This window comes from Gadus chalcogrammus, chromosome 19 (genome assembly GCF_026213295.1).
Source record: "Gadus chalcogrammus isolate NIFS_2021 chromosome 19, NIFS_Gcha_1.0, whole genome shotgun sequence".
Taxonomy (NCBI): domain Eukaryota; kingdom Metazoa; phylum Chordata; class Actinopteri; order Gadiformes; family Gadidae; genus Gadus; species Gadus chalcogrammus.
Genome location: NC_079430.1, coordinates 2,791,767 through 2,817,590, shown reverse-complemented (window position 1 = coordinate 2,817,590; position 25,824 = coordinate 2,791,767). Strand labels below are relative to the sequence as shown.

At 45.6% G+C, this 25,824-nt stretch overlaps 2 protein-coding genes and 7 non-coding genes across 10 annotated transcripts; 8 read left to right on the top strand and 1 right to left on the bottom strand.

Moving 5' to 3' along the window:
* Window positions 1-33: 33 nt before the first annotated feature.
* On the bottom strand, window positions 34-21,218 carry usp20 (ubiquitin specific peptidase 20). Of its 2 annotated transcripts, none has more exons than XM_056578155.1 (24): window positions 20,321-21,218; window positions 20,097-20,150; window positions 19,863-19,925; window positions 19,503-19,637; window positions 19,269-19,374; window positions 15,828-15,897; window positions 15,059-15,172; window positions 14,182-14,260; window positions 13,388-13,901; window positions 12,372-12,527; window positions 11,946-12,058; window positions 11,339-11,508; window positions 10,533-10,627; window positions 10,400-10,433; window positions 10,163-10,208; window positions 9,898-10,078; window positions 8,105-8,231; window positions 7,684-7,853; window positions 5,480-5,561; window positions 5,077-5,185; window positions 4,894-4,996; window positions 4,738-4,806; window positions 4,008-4,166; window positions 34-3,030 (listed from the first exon to the last, which is right to left on the bottom strand). In XM_056578155.1, exons 1-23 carry the CDS (start codon window positions 20,396-20,398, stop codon window positions 4,009-4,011), a joined length of 2,826 nt encoding a protein of 941 aa, XP_056434130.1. In that variant the 5' UTR covers window positions 20,399-21,218; the 3' UTR covers window positions 34-3,030; window position 4,008. The 2 variants fall into 2 exon arrangements, with proteins under 2 accessions (XP_056434130.1, XP_056434133.1); XM_056578158.1 differs by having other exon boundaries at window positions 12,372-12,524.
* rpl7a (ribosomal protein L7a) lies at window positions 21,147-24,624 on the top strand. Its single transcript, XM_056578159.1, has 8 exons — window positions 21,147-21,247; window positions 21,960-22,080; window positions 22,273-22,422; window positions 22,819-22,959; window positions 23,137-23,216; window positions 23,431-23,561; window positions 24,117-24,186; window positions 24,484-24,624. Exons 1-8 carry the CDS (start codon window positions 21,245-21,247, stop codon window positions 24,586-24,588), a joined length of 801 nt encoding a protein of 266 aa, XP_056434134.1. The 5' UTR covers window positions 21,147-21,244; the 3' UTR covers window positions 24,589-24,624.
* Window positions 21,805-21,876, top strand: LOC130372904 (small nucleolar RNA SNORD36). Its single transcript, XR_008893420.1, has one exon. It is a non-coding gene; the product is annotated as a small nucleolar RNA SNORD36 (small nucleolar RNA).
* Window positions 22,128-22,201, top strand: LOC130372907 (small nucleolar RNA SNORD24). The gene has a single exon (XR_008893423.1). It is a non-coding gene; the product is annotated as a small nucleolar RNA SNORD24 (small nucleolar RNA).
* LOC130372908 (small nucleolar RNA SNORD24) lies at window positions 22,662-22,729 on the top strand. Its single transcript, XR_008893424.1, has one exon. It is a non-coding gene; the product is annotated as a small nucleolar RNA SNORD24 (small nucleolar RNA).
* On the top strand, window positions 22,998-23,069 carry LOC130372906 (small nucleolar RNA SNORD36). The gene has a single exon (XR_008893422.1). It is a non-coding gene; the product is annotated as a small nucleolar RNA SNORD36 (small nucleolar RNA).
* On the top strand, window positions 23,272-23,343 carry LOC130372905 (small nucleolar RNA SNORD36). Its single transcript, XR_008893421.1, has one exon. It is a non-coding gene; the product is annotated as a small nucleolar RNA SNORD36 (small nucleolar RNA).
* On the top strand, window positions 23,832-23,899 carry LOC130372910 (small nucleolar RNA SNORD24). The gene has a single exon (XR_008893425.1). It is a non-coding gene; the product is annotated as a small nucleolar RNA SNORD24 (small nucleolar RNA).
* LOC130372918 (small nucleolar RNA SNORD36) lies at window positions 24,252-24,322 on the top strand. The gene has a single exon (XR_008893431.1). It is a non-coding gene; the product is annotated as a small nucleolar RNA SNORD36 (small nucleolar RNA).
* Window positions 24,625-25,824: the final 1,200 nt, after the last annotated feature.

The following is a 25,824-nucleotide window of genomic DNA, read 5'->3' as shown; positions in this document are numbered from 1 at the left end:
GCCGTCCAACCTCCAGGACATCCTTCAACAAGATTCCCAACTCCTTCATGTGTATGACACTGGAACATGTTTATGATAAAAGGCTGGTATACAACGAAAAGGAAGCCTATAGTATCATTAAAGCATAATGGATCATCAAAGTGGTATGGGATAGCAAGGGCATTGTCCGTTTTATATTGGAATACAATATAACATTGTACTACTAATCGCCCTGATTATAAACTCTGTGATTAGCTACCTCAGCTAAGCTCTTAAGCTTCTGTCATCGAATAACACTGTGTAAAGTTATGAACATGATTGCTTGAAGGATTGAAGCAAAACCAGCTAGAATCCTTCCCTGGCTGTTCTTCAGGGTAGGTTTAGTCACTTACCTCACGGGTTTTATAGCTCATATCAAAGATTGTACTACTTTAATGTGAATCAGGTTTAAATCTCTGAAATGAATGCTATGGGCTTACTTTGAAGATGATAGCTATGTGTTGGCTGTGCAATTGTGGTTCTTCCAAAATGCTTGATCATTTCCTCTCACATCTTTTAAAATGAATACACCAAGTCTGACACATTGAGAAAAACATAACCATACAAGATGTTGGTTCAAACACAATGCCATTTTGTTTGGAACCATGTCATCCAAAATAATGAGAAGAATAATAGGTCAAGAATTATGCCAATCAGACAACACATTTCCTATTTATCATTTATTCATAATTCTGTATGCATCTTAAATATCTGCTTGTCAGAGATCAGATAAGTGGAATCAAGTTCACCAATCAGAACCAACTTTGAATGGAAACTGACCCTATTGTCATGTTGTACATGATCAGACCTTAACTTTTGTGCACTTTAAAAACTACTCATCAACATCAAGACCCACCAGCCATCTCTGACTGTGTGCATTCGAGCTCTGGTCACAACAAATAAATTACAGAGACCATTTCAATCAAATGTAAAACAATACATCTTCCTTATTTACAGAACATCAAATAATGACAATCTTTTTTACAGCCATTTGCTTACGGAAGTCAGAATATCGGTTTTTATATGCATCAATAGCTTATGTACAAACATGATTTGATGTTATTATTTAAAACCGAACAAATGTGTTAAAGGGGACATATAATGAAAACAACACTTTTCCTGGGATTTGGGGTGTTGTTTTGGGTCTTTGGTGCTCATGCATACAAACTTTGAAAAAAGTCTGTACATGATTTTTTGATTGAGTTATGCATTTCTGAAAGTAACCCGCCTACAATTACCAAACGAGCGAGTAAGTTTTGGCGCCCCCTCCTACGTAGGAAGGGGGCACTGTTGAATATTACCTCCCACTTCCCCACTCCCCTCTAATCAGAGCATAGCTAAGATTTTGTGGACCAATGGACGAGTTGCTTCGGCGGGGGGAGCTCGGCGAACCCGCCAGACTTTTCAGCTCCCGGAGGACACCCGCCGGAGCAGCCGGAAAGCTTCGGCGGCAGATCAGCTCCCGGAGTACACCGCCGGAGCTGCCGGACTGCCGCCGATGTCCGAACGGCTTCGACGGCAGCAGTCCGGCAGCTCCGGCGGTGTACTCCGGGAGCTGAACTGCCGCCGAAGCAGCAGTTCGGCAGCTCCGGCATGGGGATCTCGGCGGCAGTCCGGCAGCTCAGCTCCTGGAGTACAATCCCTTTCTCCTCCGTGTCGCAGTTCATGGACTTCAGAGAGTCAAGGCCAAAGTCCCTTTCCCCCAATTCTTCTCAACCATGGCCGAGATATCCCCCACTACGAGTCTTTAATTGTTGTGGAAGTGCCAGAGACGTCAGACGCAGTCTTTATGATTCATTCGAGGCGCACATAGCTTTTGGCCGTGATATTAGATATAATATTATATAAATACCCATATATAATATTATTATTATTATATCATATAGATATAGAGCTCCAGGAGTCCTCAAACGGCAACAATCCCTTTCTTTTCCATGCTGCGGTTCAGTCTGACAGCTCATTGGTCAAAGGGCAGCAGCTCATTTGCATTAAAGCTACAGACACCAGAAACAGCGCATTCTGAAGGGACTGAGATTTTTTTTCCTAAAAGGAGTAAAAGCTAGCAAACGGCTTCAAAAACATGTTTTCTGGAACTCAAATACTATGTTTACGTGTTGTGAAAACGCCATAATATGTCCCCTTTAAGAAAGACAGAAGATGTCCAGATTGAATGAACAGCGGTAACAATATTTTGTCTACAGTTTTTCTAACCCTGTTCTCCAAATAGTTATTATTATTAACTATAATTTAAACTACTTAATTAATTGAGTATTTACCAGGGTACAGGGTCACCCCCGGAATTTATGCTTCCTGGAGAATAAATCTAACCTTGCATGCAATTAGCATCTTGTTATATCTCATCTATCTAATAATCTTGCACGCAAATGTAATATCGTTACTATGTTTTTGTCCCATCTTATTGACATTGCATAATTGTCCAAATATATTTCTTGTTCAAGCAAACAATAGAGCCTTAGTTCAGACTGAAACAAAAGGAACTGTAGTACCAGAAGCATCTCCAACATTGACCTATTAAGGTCCTTTTTAATGTTCAACCTTGCCCTCTGGGGCCTTCAGTCCATGGGGGTCAGAGGTTTGTGGATAATGGTGGTTAAATGATTGAGTTAATGTAAACTAACAAAGTTACAAGTACTATGCTTATGTTGCATACTGTGTCGTATCATCGGACACCATGAGTGTGACCTAGAAGTCATCGACTGTCGGCTAGTGAACATTATCCTGCCTGCCAAACACCACAGCTACCATAGCTATTTCACATTTGTCAAATGAGAAATGACATTGCACACTTTCTTAACTCCAATATAAGACATTCAGTATCTTGCTCTGCCTTCTTGGGACAATACAACGATTGGCGCTATGCTTCAAAGTGCTCACTGACACAGCTTTGTGCGAGGAGGACAGCACTCTGGTTGATCCCACCTCACTGACATGGCTTTGTGCCAGGGTGCAGATGTGTCAGCTCCGCGTGAGGGCCAGGAGAAGAGAGCATACCTGCAGAGAGAAGGAATGGGAATCAAATACCATACCCAGTACTTTAACACAAAGTACTGCGGGAACATACTGAATATTTTTACATCCCTAACCCTAACCCTACATTAACTACTGTTGTTTCTGCTCCCACGCATGGCTGTGTGTTTCCTCTATTTCTGAGAGGCATGTGTGGTCGACCACCCCAACAATGGTAGAGGAAAACATCTGTCTCCAGAATCCATTATAGCCAAGGTTTCCAGTAAATGTGGATGACGTCAAACCACATGTCAAAGTGTGTGTGTGTGTGTGTGTGTGTGTGTGTGTGTGTGTGTGTGTGTGTGTGTGTGTGTGTGTGTGTGTGTGTGTGTGTGTGTGTGTGTGTGTGTGTGTGTGTGTGTGTGTGTGTGTGTGTGTGTGTGTGTGTGTGTGTGTGTGCGAGAGTGAGAGTGTGTGTGTGCCCCTTCCTCCCAACGGAGGAATTGTCAACAAGTATCGCATGCTTTTTGCGTTTGGAAATCTCATCTGTCTTAGACGCAATATCTGGTAAAGGTATTGCCACGACAATAGCCACCCCCTCCCACCCCTCCTACGCACTTGTATGTTGTCCTGGCACTTAAAAATAGTACTTAGCATCGTGTAGCATCTTATCCAAGCTAGCTTTGTTGTACACGGGAATGTGTTAACCTTGGCACTTGGTTCTATGAACATCCTTACTGTTCCGACAGCGATTTCACCTTCTTACGTTAAATGTACTTATTGTAAGTCACTTTGGAAGCCAGCGTCTGCTAAATGCCCTAAATGTAAGTGTGTGTGTGTGTGTGTGTGTGTGTGTGTGTGTGTGTGTGTGTGTGTGTGTGTGTGTGTGTGTGTGTGTGTGTGTGTGTGTGTGTGTGTGTGTGTGTGTGTGTGTGTGCGCGCGCGCGCGTCAGAAAACATTGAACAGTGTTCAGGATATAAGGTACAAAGGTGAGGGGAGTCTTTCAGCTCATATGTCTCACCTTAAAGAGATCTGGTCTCCGCCTCAATCTTCCTCTCCCGCTGCTGCATGTCCTGACCCACGGGGGCCACCGTCTGCCTCACGGCGATCTCCGGCCCCCCGCCATAGAGCCCCAACAGGTACAGCCAGGTCTCCTCAGAGATCTGCCCATAGTCCGCACCTTGGATGGAAACAGCATCACCCAGACACAAGCTTACAACACAGAGATCCAGCCTGGAGGACTCTGGTTAACCAAGGCTCCAGCCTGGAGGACTCTGGTTAAACAAGGCTCCAGCCTGGAGGACTCTGGTTAACCAAGGCTCCAGCCTGGAGGACTCTGGTTAACCAAGGCTCCAGCCTGGAGGACTCTGGTTAACCAAGGCTCCAGCCTGGAGGACTCTGGTTAAACAAGGGTCAGTGCTGCTTCCAGCGGGGATGCGTGAGTCCTGGGCCGTACTCTGAGCCTCTGATCGGACAAAGCCGTTGGAGAGAGATGTGTTCCGTTCTGTTCCTGTGGTTTGTCTTACTGATTGACTTTATAAAAATACAAATGATCTAATTAAACCTAAAACCAGAGGGTAATAAGTAAAAAATGTGAAACATCTGAAATATATAGAATTACCTCTCCTAACTATGAGGCTGACCCGGTGGGATCAACGGTTGGGGTTAGGTGATGCTCGAGGCTTCAGTCAACCAGGAGAACCAGCGAGTTGACCAAGCAGCTCAACAGTGCTCCCACACTGAAGACTCACCTTGTTTGAGCTGTACGTGTCCTCCCTTCATGAGGCCGATCTTACTGTTGTCGATGGGGCCGGGAGGCTCTGAGGAGGACACAGTCATAGAGTGTGTTACATCCGTCCACAAGGGGGAGCAACTCGTCCCCAACGTGTGTTCTCTGGGACTCGTACCGTTATCTTTGCCCTTCACAAAGCTCTCCCACTCCCTGAACCACTGCATGCTGATGCACAGGATCCCGCTGGGTGCCTCCTCCGCCTGGAACTCCTTGTTGAGCTGCAGACAGGAACCCCCGGGGGTGATTGGTTACATAACAAGGACGACCGTACACTGACGCTTCAGCAGCGCCTCCCTACCTTGATGAACGTCTCCACTTCCACTTTGCGGCGTTTGGCCAGAGCTTCTATCTCCACCTGGCAGATGGCACACATGTAGAGGTGGTTCACGGCCGGGCCTCCTCCGAAGCTGAGGAGGAAGTAATGATGCAGTCAGACAGAAAGGAGAACATCCAAAGAGAAGATCATTTCATAATTTTATATAATAACCCATAATTGTACTTTAAGTCACTATTCCTGATGTACAGGACCATAGACATCAAGACTTAAAGGAAAATCAACACGTGACTTAGGCCCAATCCTATTTCTACCCCTTACCCCTTCCCCTTACCCCTCCCCCTTGTTTTGAAGGGGTAAGGGGAAGGCGTAAGGGGTAGAAATGGGATTGGGCCTTAATGACAGCGGATAGTTGTTGAGGGCTCACCTGTTGTACAGGTACTCCCACACGTTCTCGGGAAGCATCACTACCAGGTCGTCAATGTACTGGTACTTATGAGGTGGGATTCCTGTACACGAATAGAAAAAATATATGATCATGTTCATGCATTAATGTGTACATTTGTATAGAGACTTACCAGTCTGTAGTCTGACATAGGGCTGCTCGATTATGGGAAAAATCATAATCACGATTATTTTGGTCAATATTGATATCACGATTATTCAAACGATTATTTTTGAGTTTGAAAACATGCATTTATTGACACAATCAATTATGACATAGAAACACGTGTAAGTATCCAAAATAAAACCTTTTTCGTGTGTAAGTGTACTGTCTGCCACAACATTCTGAATCTAACATTTGATTTTTATAAAACATTTCATGAATACAATATATTCAGCCAAATGCACTGACGAATGACTCGACTGAAATAATACATTCCCTATTTAATGTCTAGAGAACAACGGTCCCAGCGTTTCTCCATAGCAAAGTTAAAAGTCACAAAGCCATAACAAACACATGGCTAATAAAAATCATATTGTTGTTAAACAGAAATACATATACAAGATGTACTTGACAGTTCTGCCTTAAAGAACTCTAAAGTCTGCTATAGGAGCTTGTTAACGTTCATCAAACTAGCCGCGTTTACATGGCAGATCTATGCCGCATAGATTTCTATGCGGCATAGATCTGTTCCTAAAATGTGTTCCGAATGTACTGTATACATGGCAGTAACAAAAGTGTCCTTTATGTCTCTCGCGCACACCTGACACGTCTCTGGACCGGCGGCGACATAATGGATGTCTTATCACTATCGGGGATTTTAAATTTGATTTTAATGAAAGCACAGCAGGAGAGAGCTTTTCTCTGCCTGCTCCTTCAATTAGGAGGGGGACAGTGCAGCAACGTCAATTTCTCGTCAGAACTTTATATTTACCCTATGCTCCGCCGCAAACAATAGGAATTGGATGCGAGTCCGCAGCCAAGACTGGTGGGAGAGAGTGGTCTTACGGGAATTTAGTGACCAGGAATCCTCGAAGGTCCTACTGCAGCTGCCATCTCTCTAAGTTAAGAAGTATTTTAACATTCAGCTTGCAAAAGTACTAGTAGAAGCCTACTAATTTACAGTTATCTCGGACGCGCGCGGACACCTCATTAATAAACACCCATGTCCCGTCGCTTAACAACCGGACACGCTTACCGGACTACTTTTACGGAGTGATAACAAAGACGTGAATCAGGCAATAAATCCACTTTCCTTGACAGCGGTGAAGTTCGGTGTGCTTTAAAGTACCGACGGAGCTCAGTGAACTACTGCGGCTGCTCTAAATTAAACCCCAATCTATGCGGAATAAGTGTATACATGGCGATTTAAAACGGACTACACCACCTATTTTATTCGGCATAGAATCTATGCCGAACAGATAATTGTATTCCGAATGAGGCGTATATATGACCATTTTCTATGCCGCATAGTGTCCATGTAAACGCGGCTACTGTAACGTTACTGAAACTTTAATATTCCACACGGTAGGTCTACTCCAACATGTCTGTCAACAGTCGATGCTGCTGATTGGCGGTTCACTGGCATGTCCCGCCTCCTGCCAACGGCATACTTCCTGATGCAGCACGCCTGTTGTACTCCCTCTTGCCGCTTTGAATGCTTTCGCATGCGCGTCTCTTTCATAAACTTTCATAAACTCTCTAGGCCTACTGTAAAACGGAAAATGTCAAATTAATCGTTTCAACTCGATTATACGAGTTTGGAGATCGTTTGACCCCAAAATCGATATCGCGATCGAAATTCGATTAATTGCACAGCCCTAGTCTGACATGTCGTCTGCTAAAACCTTGGATATGAACTGGGCTGGGCGGTGTGGACAAATGTAGTACCACAATAATCATTGCGAAGTTTACACAATATGAAGAAATATCATATCATGATTAGGAAATCAAAATATGCATTTTGCATGTATATGGCCATTTAAAGTACAGCATCAGATTTTTCTCTATAGATGAAATTTCGACCTCCTTAGGATCATTCCGAGGGCAATCATTGTGATGCACTTGGACCAAACCTGTCTGCAATCAAGTACGTCCATATTCTCATCTCATGAAGATACAATACCATTCAAAGACAATGAATGACACTATGGAGTAATAGCAGTAGTAACGGGTGCAGCACTGACCCCCGTGCTGACAGAGGAAGGTGTGGTTGCTGATAGGGCCCGGCTCGGTGAAGGTGTTGAACTTGTTCAGCCACTCCCTGGAGATGTAGAAGTGCAGCAGGCTGGGCTCCTCCATGTTGGCCAGGGCCACCACCCTCTGCCTCTCCCGTAGAGACTCCTCACTGCTCTTTCTGCATGTACACACACGCACGGTGACAACACACACACACACACACACACACACACCATACGCTATGCTAGTTATATCACAAGTTTGTCAACACAAACTAGAACCCCATTCCCCTCCTGTATCTCATATCCATTTAACTCAACTGAATCCCCGCAGGCTCTATAGCATCTGCATGAACAGATCTACAGTATATGGTAGGATGATGAGCATGCTTGAAGTATAAGCAGCGTGTTTCTGGATGCTCTCCCAGACCTGTAGAACAGCACGTAGGCCTCGGCGCACTGCACCACTGTCTCATGGACCTCCGTCACGTACTGGTCGTCAAACTCGTACCACTGGCCGTTGATCACGTTCTGACAGTACGCTATGTAGTGTCCACCTGCAGCACCACAGACAGGTCAGACAGCAGAGACAGACAGGTCAAACAGTACGCTCTGTAGTGTCAACCTGCAGAGGCAGACAGGTCAGACTGTAGAGACAGACAGGTCAGACCGTGGAGACAGACAGGTCAAACAGTACGCTCTGTAGTGTCAACCTGCAGAGGCAAACAGGTCAGACTGTAGAGACAGACAGGTCAGGCTGTAGAGACAGACAGGTCAGGCCGTGGAGACAGACAGGTCAGGCTGTAGAGGCAGACAGGTCAGACTGTAGAGACAGACAGGTCAGGCTGTAGAGACAGACAGGTCAGGCCGTGGAGACAGACAGGTCAGGCTGTAGAGACAGACAGGTCAGACCGTGGAGACAGACAGGTCAAACAGTACGCTATGTAGTGTCCACCTACAGCACAACAGACAGGTCAGACAATAAAGACAGACAGGTCCGACAGTACGCTATGTAGTGTCCACCTACAGCCCCAGAGGGTGATTTGTGCGGGAAATATGTGTGAAACATTTTCCAACTAATCTGAAAGAAATCAGCTCTGAATGAGCTATTGAGAATAAGTAGCCAACACTGGAGAATATTTGTGTTCCGTCTGTCGGACACAACCTAAATATATTAAATATCTCTTGAACAAATCATATGTTACCGTATGCTATTATTTAAAACTGAGTAGGCTACAATTAGTTTGTCCGTTGTTGTGTCACCGACTGAAGACGAGCGTGTCATCGGTTAAAGGTGGGCAACCCGGTTGTAACGGAGACGCAAATCCTAGCCGCGAAGACCCTGGAGGAGAGACCCTTCCCGGAGAAAGATTTTATATTTGTAACTTTTTCATCAGCCGAGAGTGAAATGGTGCAGGGACAAGGATCAGCACCTCTAAATCTGAGGCCGTGACTCTCAGCCAGAAACCGTTGGATTGCCTACTCCGGGTAGGAAATTAGTCTTCAACCCAAGTGAAGGACCTCATGTCCCTCTGGTCTTGTTCGCTAGTGAGGATTCGACGGAGCGTGAGATTGGCCGGAGAATCAGAGCAGCGGGGGCGGTATTGCGTTCGCTTTACCGCACCTTTGTGACGAAAAGAGAGCTGAGCCGGAACGCAAAGCTCTCGGTCTACCGGCCGATCTTCTTTCCTACCCTCACTTATGCTCATGAGGGATGGGTGATGAGGACGGGTACAAGCGGCCGAGATGGGCTTTCTCAGGAGGGTGGCTGGCGTCTCCTTTAGACATAGGGTGAGAAGCTCAGCCATCCGTGAGCAACGCGGATGAGAGCCGCTGCTCCTCTCTAGAGAGTTGGTGGTTCATCTGGTCAGGATGCCCACTGGGCGCCTCCCTAGGGAGGTGTTCCAGGCACGTCCAGCGGGGGGGAGACCTTGGGGAAGACCCGGGAATAGGTGGAGAGATTATACCTCCACACTGGCCTGGGTACGCCTCGGGATCCCCCCGTCAAAGCTGGTCAATGCGGCCTGGGAATATCTGGGCCCCCCTGCTAGAGCTGCTGCCCCTCACGACCGACCCCAGATAAGCATATGAAGAGTGAGTGAGTGGTTAAAGGTTATGCACCGTTAAGTACAAGAAAGAACAAATGTAAACTGCTGCCCAACAGATGGAGAGATCACTGTTAGCTTGTATATGGTAATAGACGTAGGAGACGCGTGCACATACTTCCTGCGGTGCCATGGTGACAGATGACGGACAGCAGGTCGTAGGTGGTGATCTGGGAGGGGCTGTCCTTAGCCAGGAAGGGGCGCAGGTCCAGCCCCTCCAAGGGGAAGGCCACATGGCTGCCTATCTTGAAGGAATACATGACCTCGTGTCGAAAGCGCTTCAGGTGGACGCACAGGATCTACAAGGGACAGAAGACGGTTGCTTGATGTAGATCAACATCAGTGAGACAAGACTATTGAGAAGGTAATGATAAGTCATTCACCTCTGGTAGGCTAAGCACTTTACAATATTTCACACCATTCCGCAACCTGCAATGAAGAAAGAAAAGTTATATTATTAAAACCTAATTTAATATTTATTACCTTTCAATGAATACTGTTTTGGATCAACATTTTTGCTTAAAGTAGTATAAGCATTTGTGTTTATGTTTTTGTTTTCCATGCACTTCTGTAATGTTTATATCCAACCTCTTCGCACATGTTCGTCCAAATTTACTCACTTTTTACATCTCTCACAGCTGTACATGTTGTCTCCTGCAAATAAAATAAGAAACTTAAACCCAATCCCATGTTTTTGTGATGACTTGAATGGAAATATTAGGACTTTAAATCCTACATGACACTTGGATTTACCTTTCAGTTCATCAGCAGCAAAGAATGCTGCAAGGCAGTCCTCCAGGGTGACCAGGGGCCCCCAGAACCAGGTGGGGGTACAGGACACCACCAACCTGACCCCAGCACAGAGACGGCCTCAGAAACACTGCACACACACCACTACAAAGACCTGACCACAGCACAGAGACGGCCTCAGAAACCCTGCACACACACCACTACAAAGACCTGACCCCAGCACAGAGACGGCCTCAGAAACACTGCACACACACCACTACAAAGACACTCTTCTGCCAGCATGAGCGTTGTTGACCATCATCTATTAACTCCTCTAAAATGTATGCATAATATATAACTTATGGCATGTTCTAAACGTGTATCGGATGTGTTGGACTCATGTGTTGGACTCCCAGGTGAGAGGTTGTGGGTTCGATCGCCATGTCCATAGTCCACATATTTAAACATATACATATCAGACAAACCTGTATGAAACATAGTACATTATGCTAATGAACTTCTAACGAATACATGACCAAAAAGACTACATGTGCGCTACTCAATTCTAATTACTGCTGACTTGGAAAATATTGTTGATTATTTATTATTTTATGATATGCTATATAAGAGATATAGTATAAATAGATAGAGATATAGTATGAATAGATAAGCTGGATAGTTATCATGTAATATAAATGGTAATGCATGTTGGTTGAGGGTGTGAGTCTGAATACCCTGAGGGCCCCTGAGGGCCCCTGAGTGTCCCTGAGTGTCCCTGGCCCTGAGTGTCGCTGGCCCTGAGTGCCCCAGGCCCCTGGCCACCAGCTGACCTGCGTATGGAGTCCATGATGAAGGGGATCCAGCCCTGGGGGCCGTCTGAGAACAGGGCCTGGGGCTTGGCCGGGAGGTTCTGGTGGATGGAGGAGTGCAGCTTGGCCAGGTCTTCTTTGCCCGGGATGGGGAGGGAGAGGTCCTGAAATGTTTCCACCGTTGTTGAAACCTGTGGATGAAGAGGCCGATGAAGACTAGAATCAGAGATTCGAGTGACCCTTTGATTTTAAGGTTCAGAGGGTGGAGTTAGTGGCGTGTAGGTGTGAGCTCCATTACATTTTATGGAGATAAGTACTATTCATGGCATTTATATTGTACTTCAAAAAATATATTTTTTATCAAATTTGATTGCATGTAAAAAATAATTGAGATAAGATAACAAATATTATTTTTAAATGATTAATCCCAGGTGAGAGGTGGTCTGGAACCAGCAGAGTACAGGTCATCCATAAGAATCAGAACACATGACCAGTAATAGTAACATATGATCAGGCCTAAAGAAATGTACCAGTAGCTCGGAGCTCACCGCTCCCCCTAGTGGTGAAGTAACTGAACTAAACCTCACCCTGTCACATGTCTGACCCTGGCCCAGACTGAGAACCTCACCCTGTCACACGTCAGACACTGGACCAGACTGAGGATGGAGCCGTCGAAGATGTCGGAGATGACGCTGCGGTACCGGGACTGTTTCCTCTTCCTCCCGCCGAACAGCAGCTGGGCTGGGGAGGAGAACCCGCAGGGAGCAGTAGGACAGTATGAGGGAGGATTAGAAGAGGTAATACACACACCATCATGCACCAAGACATGTCTTTCTCATTTCTATAGCTGCACTGAACAGTTTCTAGTTTTCCGTTGTTGGCAGTGCAGCAGGTGTGTTGCGCGCTCCACCGGCAGGTCGGCCTGGATACAGGAGCTGCTGTAAACGCCAGGCAGCTAGTGATGCAACAGGGTTGGGGGAGAGGGGACAGTACTTTGGAGTTCAATAACTGGATAGGACCCATCAACATGGCCCGTTTGAATCAGTTTGCAGACCTTTCTTGAAGGAGTAGGCCGAGTGGAGGGGGCTGGAGCAGGGGGGGCTGCAGGACGCCTTGGGGTGCAGGTCCTGCAGGGTGCGTGCAGGGCTGCTGGGGTGGGACGGGTTCTGTGGTATCAACGCCTCGTTGTTTGGCTCTGGGAGACGGCCTGCTGGCAGAGAGGAGATGTGGGAGCAGGACTGGAGCTACTGGCAGGGTAAGGGTTGATTCAACATGGTTCATAATACACCACAAAGCCAATCTATACAGACACGTCTGATATGGTCAGGCCTAATACGTAAGTCAAAGGGTGTATGGTTGTGTAAAACAATGCAGAATTGATATGGATCAACATATTGATCTAATTGAGGCCATGCAGTAGCATTATTTTGCAAAACACTACACTACAACTACAACAAGTGATACAATAAAAGTACACTCCATTCTATCCATTAAAGCGTTATGGATGGAAGACCAACGGAACAACACTAATGCACGCGTATATTCATTATTAATTGCCATTGTTATTGAGTGCCCTTATGATGGAAAATGACTATATTTGTACACAGTGGGTGTAATAGTATACCGACAATGGTAAATTGACTGCATTTATACAGCGCTTTTTTAACCAGTGGGCAGTCAAAGCGCTTTACAATACTCAAGCGCATATTCAAACACAGACGGCGGACTCAACCACGCAGGGCGACAGCCAGCTCGTCAGGAGCAGTGAGGGTGAGGCGTCTCGCTCAGGGACACCTCGACACTCTAGGAGGAGCCGGGGAACGAACCAGCAACCTTCTGGTTACCAGCCAACCCGCTCTACCTCGTGAGCCGACTGCCGCCACAATGTGTTGTGTTGATCTCCTCAAAGTGCTGCAGTGCTCTATGGCCCTCAGCGTCTGGAGGCCTCGCCCAGCTGCTCCCAGGGGCCTCTCATCCCCCTGGGCTGGGGGGCTCACAGTGAAGCCCCTAGTGAGGAGGATCCACCTGCTCTATCGTGGTGTGTATCCTCCTGTGAGTGCGTTGTGTTACCTGCCGTGCTGCTGCTGTGTGTCTGCCCCGCGCTGCCCTCAGGCGGCCTGTCCTCCTGGCTCGGGACCTCGGCCGTCCCAAAAGGCCCCGGCTCCTGGGCGCCGGGCCCTGCCTCGGGGGCCGGCGCCCCGAGGGCCTCCCGCCGCAGCTCCGCCGCCGTGTCCACGTCGGCGTCCTCGTCCATCTCCTGGGAGCCCCCCCGCAGCGGGGCCCCGGAGACCCTCCTCTCCTTCAGCCGCTCCTTCACCGAGATGGGCCCGCCCGCCGCCAGGGCCCGCCCGCCGTCGGGGTCGTCCGGGGCCCCCGGGCTCCCGCCCTCGCCGCGGTCGCTGCTGGAGCCCGAGTCGCAGGACAGGAACTCGTCCTCCGACGGGGGGCGCTCGGCGCCGCCGGGGTCCCTGTGGTCGCTGGGGTCGTCGCCCCCCTCGTCGGGGGCCCCGCAGCTCTCGGACAGAGGCTCCTTCAGCTCCTCGTGGAGCTGGTCCATCAGGCAGCGCAGGAACTCCTGGGTGTCCTGCGGGGGGCAGAGGATCCCGTCACCACCCCAGGGACTCACATAGAACTCAGTGGCACGCACCGTGTGCGTGTTGTTCTCTGGTTGGTTGTCTCTCCGTCATCCTGTCCATTACTGTCCATTCACTTCTATCGTTATCCTGCCTTAACCAATCAGGTCGTCCCCCTTAACATTCAGTTCTTTGGATGTTCCTAGTATTGAGCATACCAAAATTGTAGGACAATATTGAGCAAGAAATTCGTGGACACAAGACAAGACTAAATAATGGATCAGGCTGTACCTGCTGGGCATAACCACGGAACATTGGGTTGACCAGTTTGATGCCATGGGACAAACTGGTAGGGACAACATAACTGGGTCTGGAAGCCAAAGGGAGAGAATATTTGAATTGATCAGGAGTTCGGCACATACGGAATATCATGAAATATGTAGATAAGCTCATTCTTCCATTTAAAAAGATAAGGCGTGAAGGCCACGGTCTCTGTGTTGCTGTCTTGGTATGAGCAGCTGCCAGGCAGTTAACCACATTGATCATGGTCAAACCTATACCCACCAGCTCCTCCCGTTCCACCAATCATCTCGCCAGTTCCCAGCCAGAGGAGGCCGGCCACACATTTAAAAGCTTGCTTTGCTAACTCTCTCTCTTTGGTCTGCCGTGGGTAACCCTGATTGTGTTCGCTAGTGAGAGGTTGATAGGATTGCCAGATCCTTTGGCGTCATATAAATATAATGCAGTAGCTCAGGAGGTAGAGCGACTTGACATGTAGCCGGAAGGTTGCTAGTTCGATCCCCGGCTCCTCCTATCTGAGTGTCGAGTTGTCCCTGAACAAGACACCTAAACCCTAACTGCTCCTGACGAGCTGGCTGTCGCCCTGCGTGGTTGACTCCGCCGTCTGTGTATGAATGTTTGGATGAATGGTTGTAAGTCACTTTGGATAAAAACATCTGCTAGATCCCCGAAAGGCGAATCTAAATATATGCTTTTATGTCTTATGTTCACCAGTGCCCCAGTAAACCCATGTTCACCATCATGTTGTTTCCGGTCCTTTATTGGTCACCCCCAACTTGCTCATCAATCATTTATCTTTTAACATTGTTACTTCCCCCACTACCCCAAGACAGTTGCGTTGTAACTTCAGGTTAAAACTATACATTACCGTTTCTTATGCCAGAGTTCAGAGATAAGTTTGTAGTAGCTCTTACAAAGAGCCGGCTTCTTGTCGGTTCGGACGAGCCCGCTACAGTCCAGGAAGAACTGCGTGAGAGGAGGACTGAGGAAGAAGGAAGAAGGAAAGACCATTTCAGCTGACGGACGTTGGATCTAATGGATAAACATGGCACACACTAGAGTCATGGTTACTGTAGATGATAAACATAGACACTAGTCATGGTTACTGTGTAGATGATAAACATGGCACACACTAGAGTCATGGTTACTGTAGATGATAAACATAGACACTAGTCATGGTTACTGTAGATGATAAACATGGCACACACTAGGGTCATGGTTACTGTAGATGATAAACATGGCACACACTAGGGTCATGGTTACTGTAGATGATAAACATGGCACACACTAGGGTCATGGTTACTGTAGATGATAAACATGGCACACACTAGGGTCATGGTTACTGTAGATGATAAACATGGCACACACTAGGGTCATGGTTACTGTAGATGATAAACATGGCACACACTAGGGTCATGGTTACTGTAGATGATAAACATGGCACACACTAGGGTCATGGTTACTGTAGATGATAAACATGGCACACACTAGGGTCATGGTTACTGTAGATGATAAACATGGCACACACTAGGGTCATGGTTACTGTAGATGATAAACATAGCCACTAGAGTCATGGCTACTAGAGATAAACATTGCACACTAGTCATGGCTACTGTAGATGTAGAAAGTGACCTCACCAGTTGGATAATGCTTGAAGAGCAGCGTTCATATAGCAGGAGTTTCCTATATTTTTCATTCCAGTTAATCCTGTAAAAAACAAGTAGCATAAAGACATAAATGGCAGATTACTGGAAAGCAATGAGCCGGAATATTGATAGCCTAATGAATTTCAGGAGCTGTTCAATGTTGTGTTTGTTAATTGAGTGGCAATGACAGAATGTCATGTTCAGGTTGTTCATAATGCTCAAATCGGGATTCGAACACTCAACCTAAGGACCAGACCAGTACAAGGCATTATCCCAGTGAGCCACTGACATTCCTGATCTGCATGAAGTCTCATTCACAAGGTGAAAATGTCTATTGATAAGCACACAACATCAAGAATACTCCAAGCACACATTTCACAAGAGAATTAAGGGCTTTCTTAAAAGAGTACAGATCTCAAAATTTGCACTGTTAATGGTATCCACCCAATAGCCGTATGGTAGTTATACAATAACAAAATGGTCATGTAGGAAAAATGGGTTGAGACTTTGGACGTTTGGCTTTTCTATGAAATTGTGGGAAAAATAAAAAAAATTAGAGCAGAGGACCAGGGTGAAAAAGATGCATCTGATTTTAGAGATTAATATGATGAAACAATTTTGAGTCCAGGTCAATCTCGTAAGGACAAATAAGGCTAGTTCATATTTTTTTAAATAGCGCCACTTTTTGGTGCAGTACCACAATTTGGGTTTATTAGTTGTGGGGGGTATTGGTATCCACCTAATTATAGTCGTATTTTTTTTATACAATGACAAAATGGTCAGATAAGAAAAATGGGCTAAGTGCTCCAACTTTATTAGCCAATATTTCTCAAATGGAACTAAGTAAAACAAATTCTGTTCGATGATTTTTGAGTGGCTTGGTCTAAAGATTTTATGTTGCGATTTTAGTGAACTTTTGATTATTTTTGTAGCCTGTGAATCTTTTTATCATGTTTAGCTTTAATATGAAATTGGATTTTATAAATGCGTCCGATTCTAGAGATTAAAGAGCCCATGCCATTAAAATCACATTTTTCCTATTGTTTGTTAAATAACATAGGTCTGAATAAGTTTGTGAGCTGTGGTAAGTTTGAAATCTATGCAGTTTGTCTGCTGAATGCAATAGGCAATGAAAGGAAAAAGGCAGAAGAAATGAGCCGATCTGGATAAGGTGACACTGTGATGTAGCGTTGTCAAACTATTATTCATGGCCCTGCCCACTTGGTTGGTTCGTAACCACCCACAAGAATTCTGAAGGAGTCGTGATTGAGCTAGTGCTAAATGCTAATACGTGTATGGTAGTTGCTTAGTTCGTAGTAACAGGCTAGTTACAGAATTTTGAATGCAATGGCAGAACGACATCGAAGTACATGAACTGTGAAATGCTGCCTGCCGCCGGTTGCCGCGAGGCACCACCGCCGCGAAGCACCACCGCCCGGCAGCGGGCAGCCGGGCGGTGGTGCCTAGCGCCGGCAGCAGGCAGCAGGCAGCGCGCGGTTCTGTCTACTACAGATTGATGTGGAAGTGGAAGAACCAGAGACGTCGGAGAACCCGACGAAGTCCTTTGTGATTCATTATATCGTCTGGACGTGCACACAGCTTTTGGCCGTGATAATATGTATTATTTGATATAGATATCTATGTATTATATGATATTATTTAGATATAGAGCTCCAGGACTGTAACGCAAGTGTTGTACACTTCCTTGTTATTTGGATAACCGTTCAGCTGTTGGTGTGATGGCGCATAACACGTCGGACTCTCGTCTCTGGTATTTCTACAACGAGACTCGTAGTGGGGGTTATCTCAGCCATGGTTGAGAATGAATTGGGGGAAAGGAACTTTGGCTTTGACTCCCTGAAGTAGGCATGATACAACATGGAGGAGATAGGGATTGTTGACCGCGGTCGTCTCCCGCCGGAGCCTCGCTGCCGGTGGACCACCGCATCGGCATCAGGAGGCGGTGATTAGCGCTGACCGCTGCCGAGGTGGCGGGAAGCAGGGCTCAAGCGGGATACATTCGCGGCCATCAATCCCCTTCTCCTCCATGTCGTGGTTCATGTAGTTCAGGGAGTCAAAGCCAAAGTTCCTTTCCCCCAATTCATTCTCAACCATGGCTGAGATAACCCCCACTACGAGTCTCGTTGTAGAAATACCAGAGACGAGAGTCCGACGTGTTATGCGCCATCACACCAACAGCAGAACGGTTATCCAAATAACAAGGAAGTGTACAACACTTGCGTTACAGTCCTGGGGCTCTACATCTAAATAATATCATATAATACATAGATATCTATATCAAATAATACATATTATCACGGCCAAAAGCTGTGTGCACCTCCAGACGATATAATGAATCACAAAGGACTTCGTCGGGTTCTCCGACGTCTCTGGTTCTTCCACTTCCACATCAATCTGAAGAAGACGCGGTCGTTTGAGATTCATAATAGCCTATCGTCTGGAGGCTCACACAGCTTTTGGCCGTGATAATATATATTATGATATAGATATCTATGTATTATATGGGTTTCTAAGAGCCATGGCGATACATCCACCGTAAACAGAGCGCATGGTACCGTGGGCTGCTCAGGGCCAGGTGATAATATATATTATATATTATATTATATAGATATCTATGTATAATATGGGTTTCTACGAGCCATTGCGATACATCCACCGTAAACTGAGCGCATGATACTGTGGCTACAAGCTGCTCAGGGCCACACCCCCACCCCCCTCCTTGACCTGCCTTGACACGCCCACCGTAACCAGAGCGCATTGTACTGTGGCTACAAGCTGCTCAGGGCCACACCCCCACCCCTCTCCTTGACCTGCCTTGACACGCCCACCGAAACAGCGCGTTTGGGGGAAGCTCAATGTGCGACTGGTTCGGAGTGGCTGTAACTCTGCACCACGGCTGAATTTCGGGGACGTCTTTGAATACTGTGTTTGTGGCCCACTAATACCTATATTAAAGCATCCATAAATAGCATGGCATGGGATCTTTAATATTCTGAAAGAATTTTGAGTCCGGGTCAATCTGGTGAGGCCTAATTCATGATTTTCTACAATAGCACCACCTTTGGGTGTAGTACCACAAATTTGGGTTTACGGGTAGAGGGGGTTATTGGTAACCATACCTGAACATTTCAAGAGTTTTTGACTTACGGTATAGGCTGCAGTATGACTTTTACAGAATTTGAGAAAAAAAATAACGTTACAGAAACAAAAGGGGCCAAGCAGCTTCGCTGCTCGGACCCCTAAAATGCTACTTGGTTTGTATAAGCCCTGCTCTCTTGTGTGTGTGAGTAAACAGCAGTCTCCATTGAATGATTGGGGTTGACTGGCAGAATGTGTGCATGGTCTGTCTGCTGATGGAGGCACCCAGAGCCTAAAGTCAAGCAGTGAGGTTTACAAAGATGTGTGCTCTACCTCTGGGTTTGTGCTCATCCTCTTCTGACTCTGAGCCATCGTCTTCGGCCAAAGCGATGGGCACTGCTTTAAACGAATGCTGACATGCTGAATGAGGTGCTGCAACCTGGAAAGATGAGTTTTCACACGTTAACACAAAAAGCATCCCCTTCAAGAAATATAAATGGAATTTATTTTGTCCCCAGAGCAGTATAAAGTGTGCTGGAGTGAAGCCAGTGGAGGTCAGGGCTGTACCTGCTCTGTGGATCGACAGTGCTGCGGTACAGCAGGCCCCGTGGCAGGCCTCTGCTCCAGAAACACCTCCCTCTCACACACATAGCACCACACCCTGAAGGTCGTCAGGTTGACCGTCAGGTTGTGCTTCTTGGCCTGAGGATTTCATTTATATGCACATAGAACACATCCAGTCATTGAGCTCTCCTTGGAATGGTACTTGAGGAAGAGGGCATGAGCGTTGGGAGGGGGTTGGTCGATCCCATCACCTTTCTGCTGGGAGTCGAACACCTTAGCAACTAAACTATCCTGACCCCCCCATCCAGTCTCACAACCATTTAATGCAATGAATTACTAGAAATTGGAGGGATTTGACATCACCTGTGCATGTAGAGTGCTGTGATCACAGTAGGATTCCCCGCAACCCACGTACGGACAGTCGCTCTGTGAAGAACCAGGTGTGATGAGTTCATAACAAGTTAAGCAAGTAACTGACAATTATTGAGTCAAACAATGTTCTTTACACTTTTAAGACTGGGTTGTGAGCCATAACCCAAAGCCCAGAAACTTTAGACAATGTGTACAATTACCAGTTGTTAATGAACTCTCTCCTACCTGTAGACATGCCCATAGGTTTGGCCCTACTGCTCCACATGATTGGCAGGTTCCCTACAAAAACAATGAAGGGAGAAAAGAGGAGGATGGAATATTAGTTGGTGTCCCGTATTTCAGCCGCTTCGATCAATGACGATAAGGGCTAGACTAGAGCATCACTCGAACCGGACCACTGGAGGGGCACACGATCGGTTTGAAATCGGGAAATTAAAAAATAAACCCACCTGGGATCTCTGAAGAAGTTCGTCCTTTGTTATCTCTCCTATTGAATCCAGGTGTGGACAAATGTCTTGTTCGAACATATTTACATTTAATCGGGCGTCTAAGACCAGCAGCGAACTAAGATCATATCACAGTTAACAACATAAAGCAGCAGATAAAACAACCATCGCTGTCCTACACTGGCTGCTATCAGAACTTTAAATTAGACCGACACCAGCGCTGATAAGAGACCTTGCTAAATCTCAACAATCGCCTCCATCTTCATAGCTGTACACCGACAGCTCTGAACCACAGCGGCCTGCCTGATCACTACCGTTACCAAGATAGCGGGTGTTTTTATTATAACTGAGCATGGATAATGATGGGTCCATATGAATCATCAGAACGAGCTGTCACATCATGCTCTGTGTTGCCCATCCTCCAGTAAACAGACGACCCACTGGGCGCCTGGTGGGTCAGGAGACCCGGCGGACGAGGGGCCGACCAGATCTTGGAGCAGACACCCCTCGTAGAGCTCTGATGAGGCGGACAACCACCGAACTAGGCCGACTACTCCGCTTTCTTGTTATTTATTAGATTATTTTAAGAAACACGATAATGCTGTTTTATAGCAGTAACGTATTACATTGTATCGGCATTTACTATCAACCTATTCTATATATATATACAGCTATTTTAACAGCTCAAGATCTATTTGATTTGGATATGGATAAAAATAAGTCCACTTTGCGCTGGACAGACTGATCTGATTTTCACCCCATTTAATTCAGATATTGGTTAGAAGAACCAGCGTTAGTATGTAAGCCAGCTGCTTCTTGTTTACGGAAGTGACGCAGAGGTGTGCACTCCTTAAAGGGGTCCCCCTGCTCAGGTCGACGTTAAATATTACCCACAATCCCACGGTCTTCCTTTCGGTCTGAACCAACATGGTGAGTGAACAGCCCTCTGAGCTTGGAAATGTTTCACGGTTTCATCTATGACCATCACGTTACAATTTGCCACTTGAGCCCTGTATATTGTGATATTATATTGTGAGTATCCTTCTAAAGCATACTTGTATGTTATGGCAAAGATATTTTCAGTGTTTAGATGAGATGGTTGACCAACAACAGTGTAGCCGCTACGGTAGCACTCGTTACAGCAGTGGCCAACCATCGCCAGCACGTCTTCAACAAAATGGTCTTAATACACCTACGGTCTTGTGTTATCCATTTACTGCTGTGTCGGTAGTTCAAACTGCTTCAGTTGACTCGCCAATGTACTAAATGTATAGCCAGTCAACAAAGTATTGGTCCATACATTGGCCTCATTGTAACAGGCCTTAACAAGACTTTGCGTCTCACTAAATGCGTGCTGCATTAAAAGCTGTCTTGCGTGCCAAGAAACAACGATACGATGATATTTAACTATTGAACGTTTTATGTTTATATCCTTTCAATGGACACTACGGACTTGTATATTTGAACGAGCATGTGACTACTGGCTTTTGCAATGATGTATGAATTTCTTCGACTGAATCACCTATGTGGAATAATTGAGCTTTTTAACCCTGAGCAAAAGTCACCGTTTAGGAGTTGCAATTGAATTGTAAATTTTCGACAATTTCTGATCATTGTGTTTACATCTTATTTCATCCTTTAGCCTAAGGGGAAGAAGTCTAAGGGAAAGAAGGTGGCCCCAGCCCCTTCAGTGGCCAAGAAGCATGAGGCCAAGAAGGTGGTCAACCCTCTGTTTGAGAAGAGACCAAAGAACTTTGGCATTGGTAAGAAACCCACCTGTTGGGAGTCTTCAATTTAACCCCATGTTATGTGCAGATGATGTAAACGAATATTTGCTATCTAAACCAATCATGTTGACGAATTACTACCAAGATCTCTGATGCGCTCTTTTAATGAAAACAATCTTTTTAACTTTTTTTGAACAGAGTACTGATGACTTGTGGTTCACCCCGCAGGTCAGGACATCCAGCCCAAGCGTGACTTGACCCGCTTCGTCAAGTGGCCTCGCTATGTGCGTCTGCAGAGACAGCGCTCCATCCTGTACAAGAGGCTGAAGGTCCCCCCAGCGATCAACCAGTTCACCCAGGCCCTGGACCGCCAGACCGGTGAGACGGCAGCCTTTTTATTTAATACTGAAACTAGGAAAGATTATAGTTGAGGAAAAGGGCAAGATTCGAATTAACCCCAAAACGACCCCCAGATATCACTAAATTTTGTTTCGCAAATTGCGTTCCATGAATGTCTCCCAAACAGAGCACTTGTACTGTCCTTGTGATTTATCTTGAACTTAGGCTAATTGGAGGTACTGTCGAGGCTTTAAACGTATTTGCTAGTGTTTTTTTTTTGCAGATGATGTGAAGAATATTTGCTATCTGATGAGCGATGCTGACTCCCACCAAGATCACTGATGCACTTGCCCAAATGAATTAGTCTCCCACCTCCCAAGACGAAAGCTAATTTGTCAAGCAAATGTGAAACTTGACCTATTTCTATTCTCTCAGCCACTCAGCTTTTCAAGCTGGCCCATAAGTACAGACCAGAGACCAAGCAGGAGAAGAAGGTGAGGCTGCTGGCCCGTGCTGAGCAGAAGGCTGCTGGCAAGGGAGACACCCCCACCAAGAGGCCACCGGTGCTGCGTGCTGGTGAGATACTCTTATGCATTATCCTGTGGTTCAACAGCCTGCAGTGATGTTTTGAATTTCTTCAACTGAAAAAATAATGAAGCTACCTTAACTTTTTAACCCTGAGCATTGGCCAGGGTGTGTCCTGTAGATGTTTTTTTAGTGAGCCATTTGGTTAATGGATCTTCCCTCTTTCAGGTATCAACTCTGTAACCAGTCTTGTAGAGAGCAAGAAGGCCCAGCTTGTGGTCATTGCTCACGACGTTGACCCTATTGAGGTAAGCCTGGATCCATCCATTGTTTTCTGAAGTTTAGAATCCCAAAGGGGGTTATTTGCAGTGATGTTTTGTTGTTCTGAATCTCTCATGTAGATCCTAAAACACGAGCTTTTTAACCCTGAGCAAAAACCCAAAGCATAGACTTTTAACTTTGATTAAGAAATGTCCTTTTTGAAAATGGGTGGTAATGTTTTTAAACCTTTCCCCTTCCTAGCTTGTCGTCTTCCTCCCCGCTTTGTGCCGCAAAATGGGAGTCCCTTACTGCATCATCAAAGGCAAGGCCAGGTTGGGAAGGCTTGTACACAGGAAGACATGCACTTCAGTGGCAATCACGCAAGTTAACCCGTAAGTAAAAAAAAAATCTATACCTTGGCTCTACCCATAACGCACCATTTCATTCAAGCTCACATGTCTAGACATATAATGGAAATAAATACCCTTTGTGCACGGCTGACTATAATCTAATGGTTTGGTAGTTGAGTGTGGTGCAGAATCAGAAATCTACCACAGCGTTAAGGAACTATCAGTATCAACATTTGGGGCAATAACAACTCGACACTAGCAATTGCATATTTTTTTCCTGATCACTTTTACCTTTTTGTAATAATTGGAACTTGCAGATGATGTGAAGAATATTTGCTAACTGATTAGCCATGCTGACTCCCACCAAGATCACTGATGCAAAATGTTCCTGTCCTGTTTCAAAGAATAAAACCAGTTTCAACATTTAGACGGTTGCATTTCCGATTTGTATAGTCCATTAGGTTAGTTACTGGGACGAAATGGAAGTGTAAAGATTTAAAGAACCTTTCAATATAATACTTGGTATTATAGCACCCAGTATTTCAATATGCACCAGGTTTAGGGAATTTGCTTATGTGTTCTGTCCTGTTCTTCCAGTGAGGACAAGGGAGCCCTTGGCAAGCTTGTTGAGGCCATCAAGACCAACTACAATGACAGATATGAAGAGGTGAGGAACTATTTTTTAATTTATATCCCTTCAGTATATTTGAATAAGCATGTGACGACTGGCTTTTGCAATGATGTATGAATTTCTTCGACTGAATCACCATGTGGAATAATTGAGCTTTTTAACCCTGAGCAAAAGTCAGTTTAAAAGTTGCCTTTAAGTTTAATTTTAAACATGTTCTGATCATTGTATAGATCTTATCTCTTAGCCTAATGTAAAGAAGGTGGCCTTGGCCCAGTGGGATGGGAGTGATTTGACCTAGGATCCCAATACCTAACCATTAATGCTAATTTCTAGATCCGTCGTCACTGGGGAGGTGGACTCATGGGAGCCAAATCCACAGCTCGCATCAACAAGCTGGAGAAGTCGAAGGCCAAGGAGCTCGCCACCAAGCTTGGTTAAATTGTTTTGGTTTCAAATAAATGTCATAATTGATGAGGTGCTGGTTTTGGTGTCGTTATTTTACAATTGAACGGAAAGTTGTCGTTTTTCCTTAATAACGCACTGGTGATTTTCCTTCATTATGTCAAATGGCTTTTACCACGATGTACTTATTTAAAGAAGAATGTTGGAGTAACTGGTGTATCTCGTAACTCTAATCATGGGTTCTTTCTAGCCATTTCATCCAGTCCAGTGTGCCGAAGGTAACGGTGTTCAGGACATTTGACCTCACCTCACTTTATTGTGAATGGCTACGCCATTCATTTTCATTGGGCCTATAAGAAATTTGAGTTCCTAATTGAGGGTTGAGGAAATTCAGTCATGTTTTAAGCATTTGGTTATAAAAAATGTGTAGCTGTTGGGCATTTTTGTAACAGTCACTCAATGAAGATCAAATGGTTGACTTCACCATGTGCACAACAGAATTGGTAGTTTGGTTTACACATTTCTTAACCTCTAGTCTACTCTGTACCAATGAACTTGGCCAGGATATAAGTGCAGGCGATTAAACCCCCAAACTACTCAGTGGGAGGAGCAGTCTCTAATGGGCTTGAACCCGGCCCCCAGGATAGGCGTATAGTTCCGCAATCCACCAGTGCTCAGAGGCCAAGCCTGGTATTGCAGCTGTTTAAGCTGGCTGTGGACGGGGGTCCGTCATTTCATGTGGCCCAGAAGTAGGTATCGCCGTCCACTCCAATACAAGTGGGGAACAGGATTGTGTCTCCGCAAAAAATGTCTGGATATCAATCAAAGGCTCATAATTGTATTTCTACCCTGTTCTAAAAAAATAAGTTTTTTTCTTTTCAAAACGCCTCCTCAAGCGTTTTCTTAGCAGTTTATGTTGGGTTCGGCTGGGCAGCTGAAAGGAGTCGTACTGAAACAAACGGCTCCTTGCTATGGACCTATTTTGAAGTGCACGGCTCCATTAACTTCAGAATTAAATTAAATTCCGAATTAACTTCCATTAACTTCCAAAGTCTGAGATTTGTCCTTTTACTAAACATGAATGGCGTTGAACACTGATATATAACACACATATCATTGAAATACAGGCACGGACGTATTGATTACCTGAATGATTATGGGAGACCTACGTAATTTTCATAATATTGCTAATTGTCTAATATTAACATTTCAGTTGCGTTGGTAGGTATTTCATTTTCATTTGCTTGTTTAGCTATGTATGACAGTTGACAA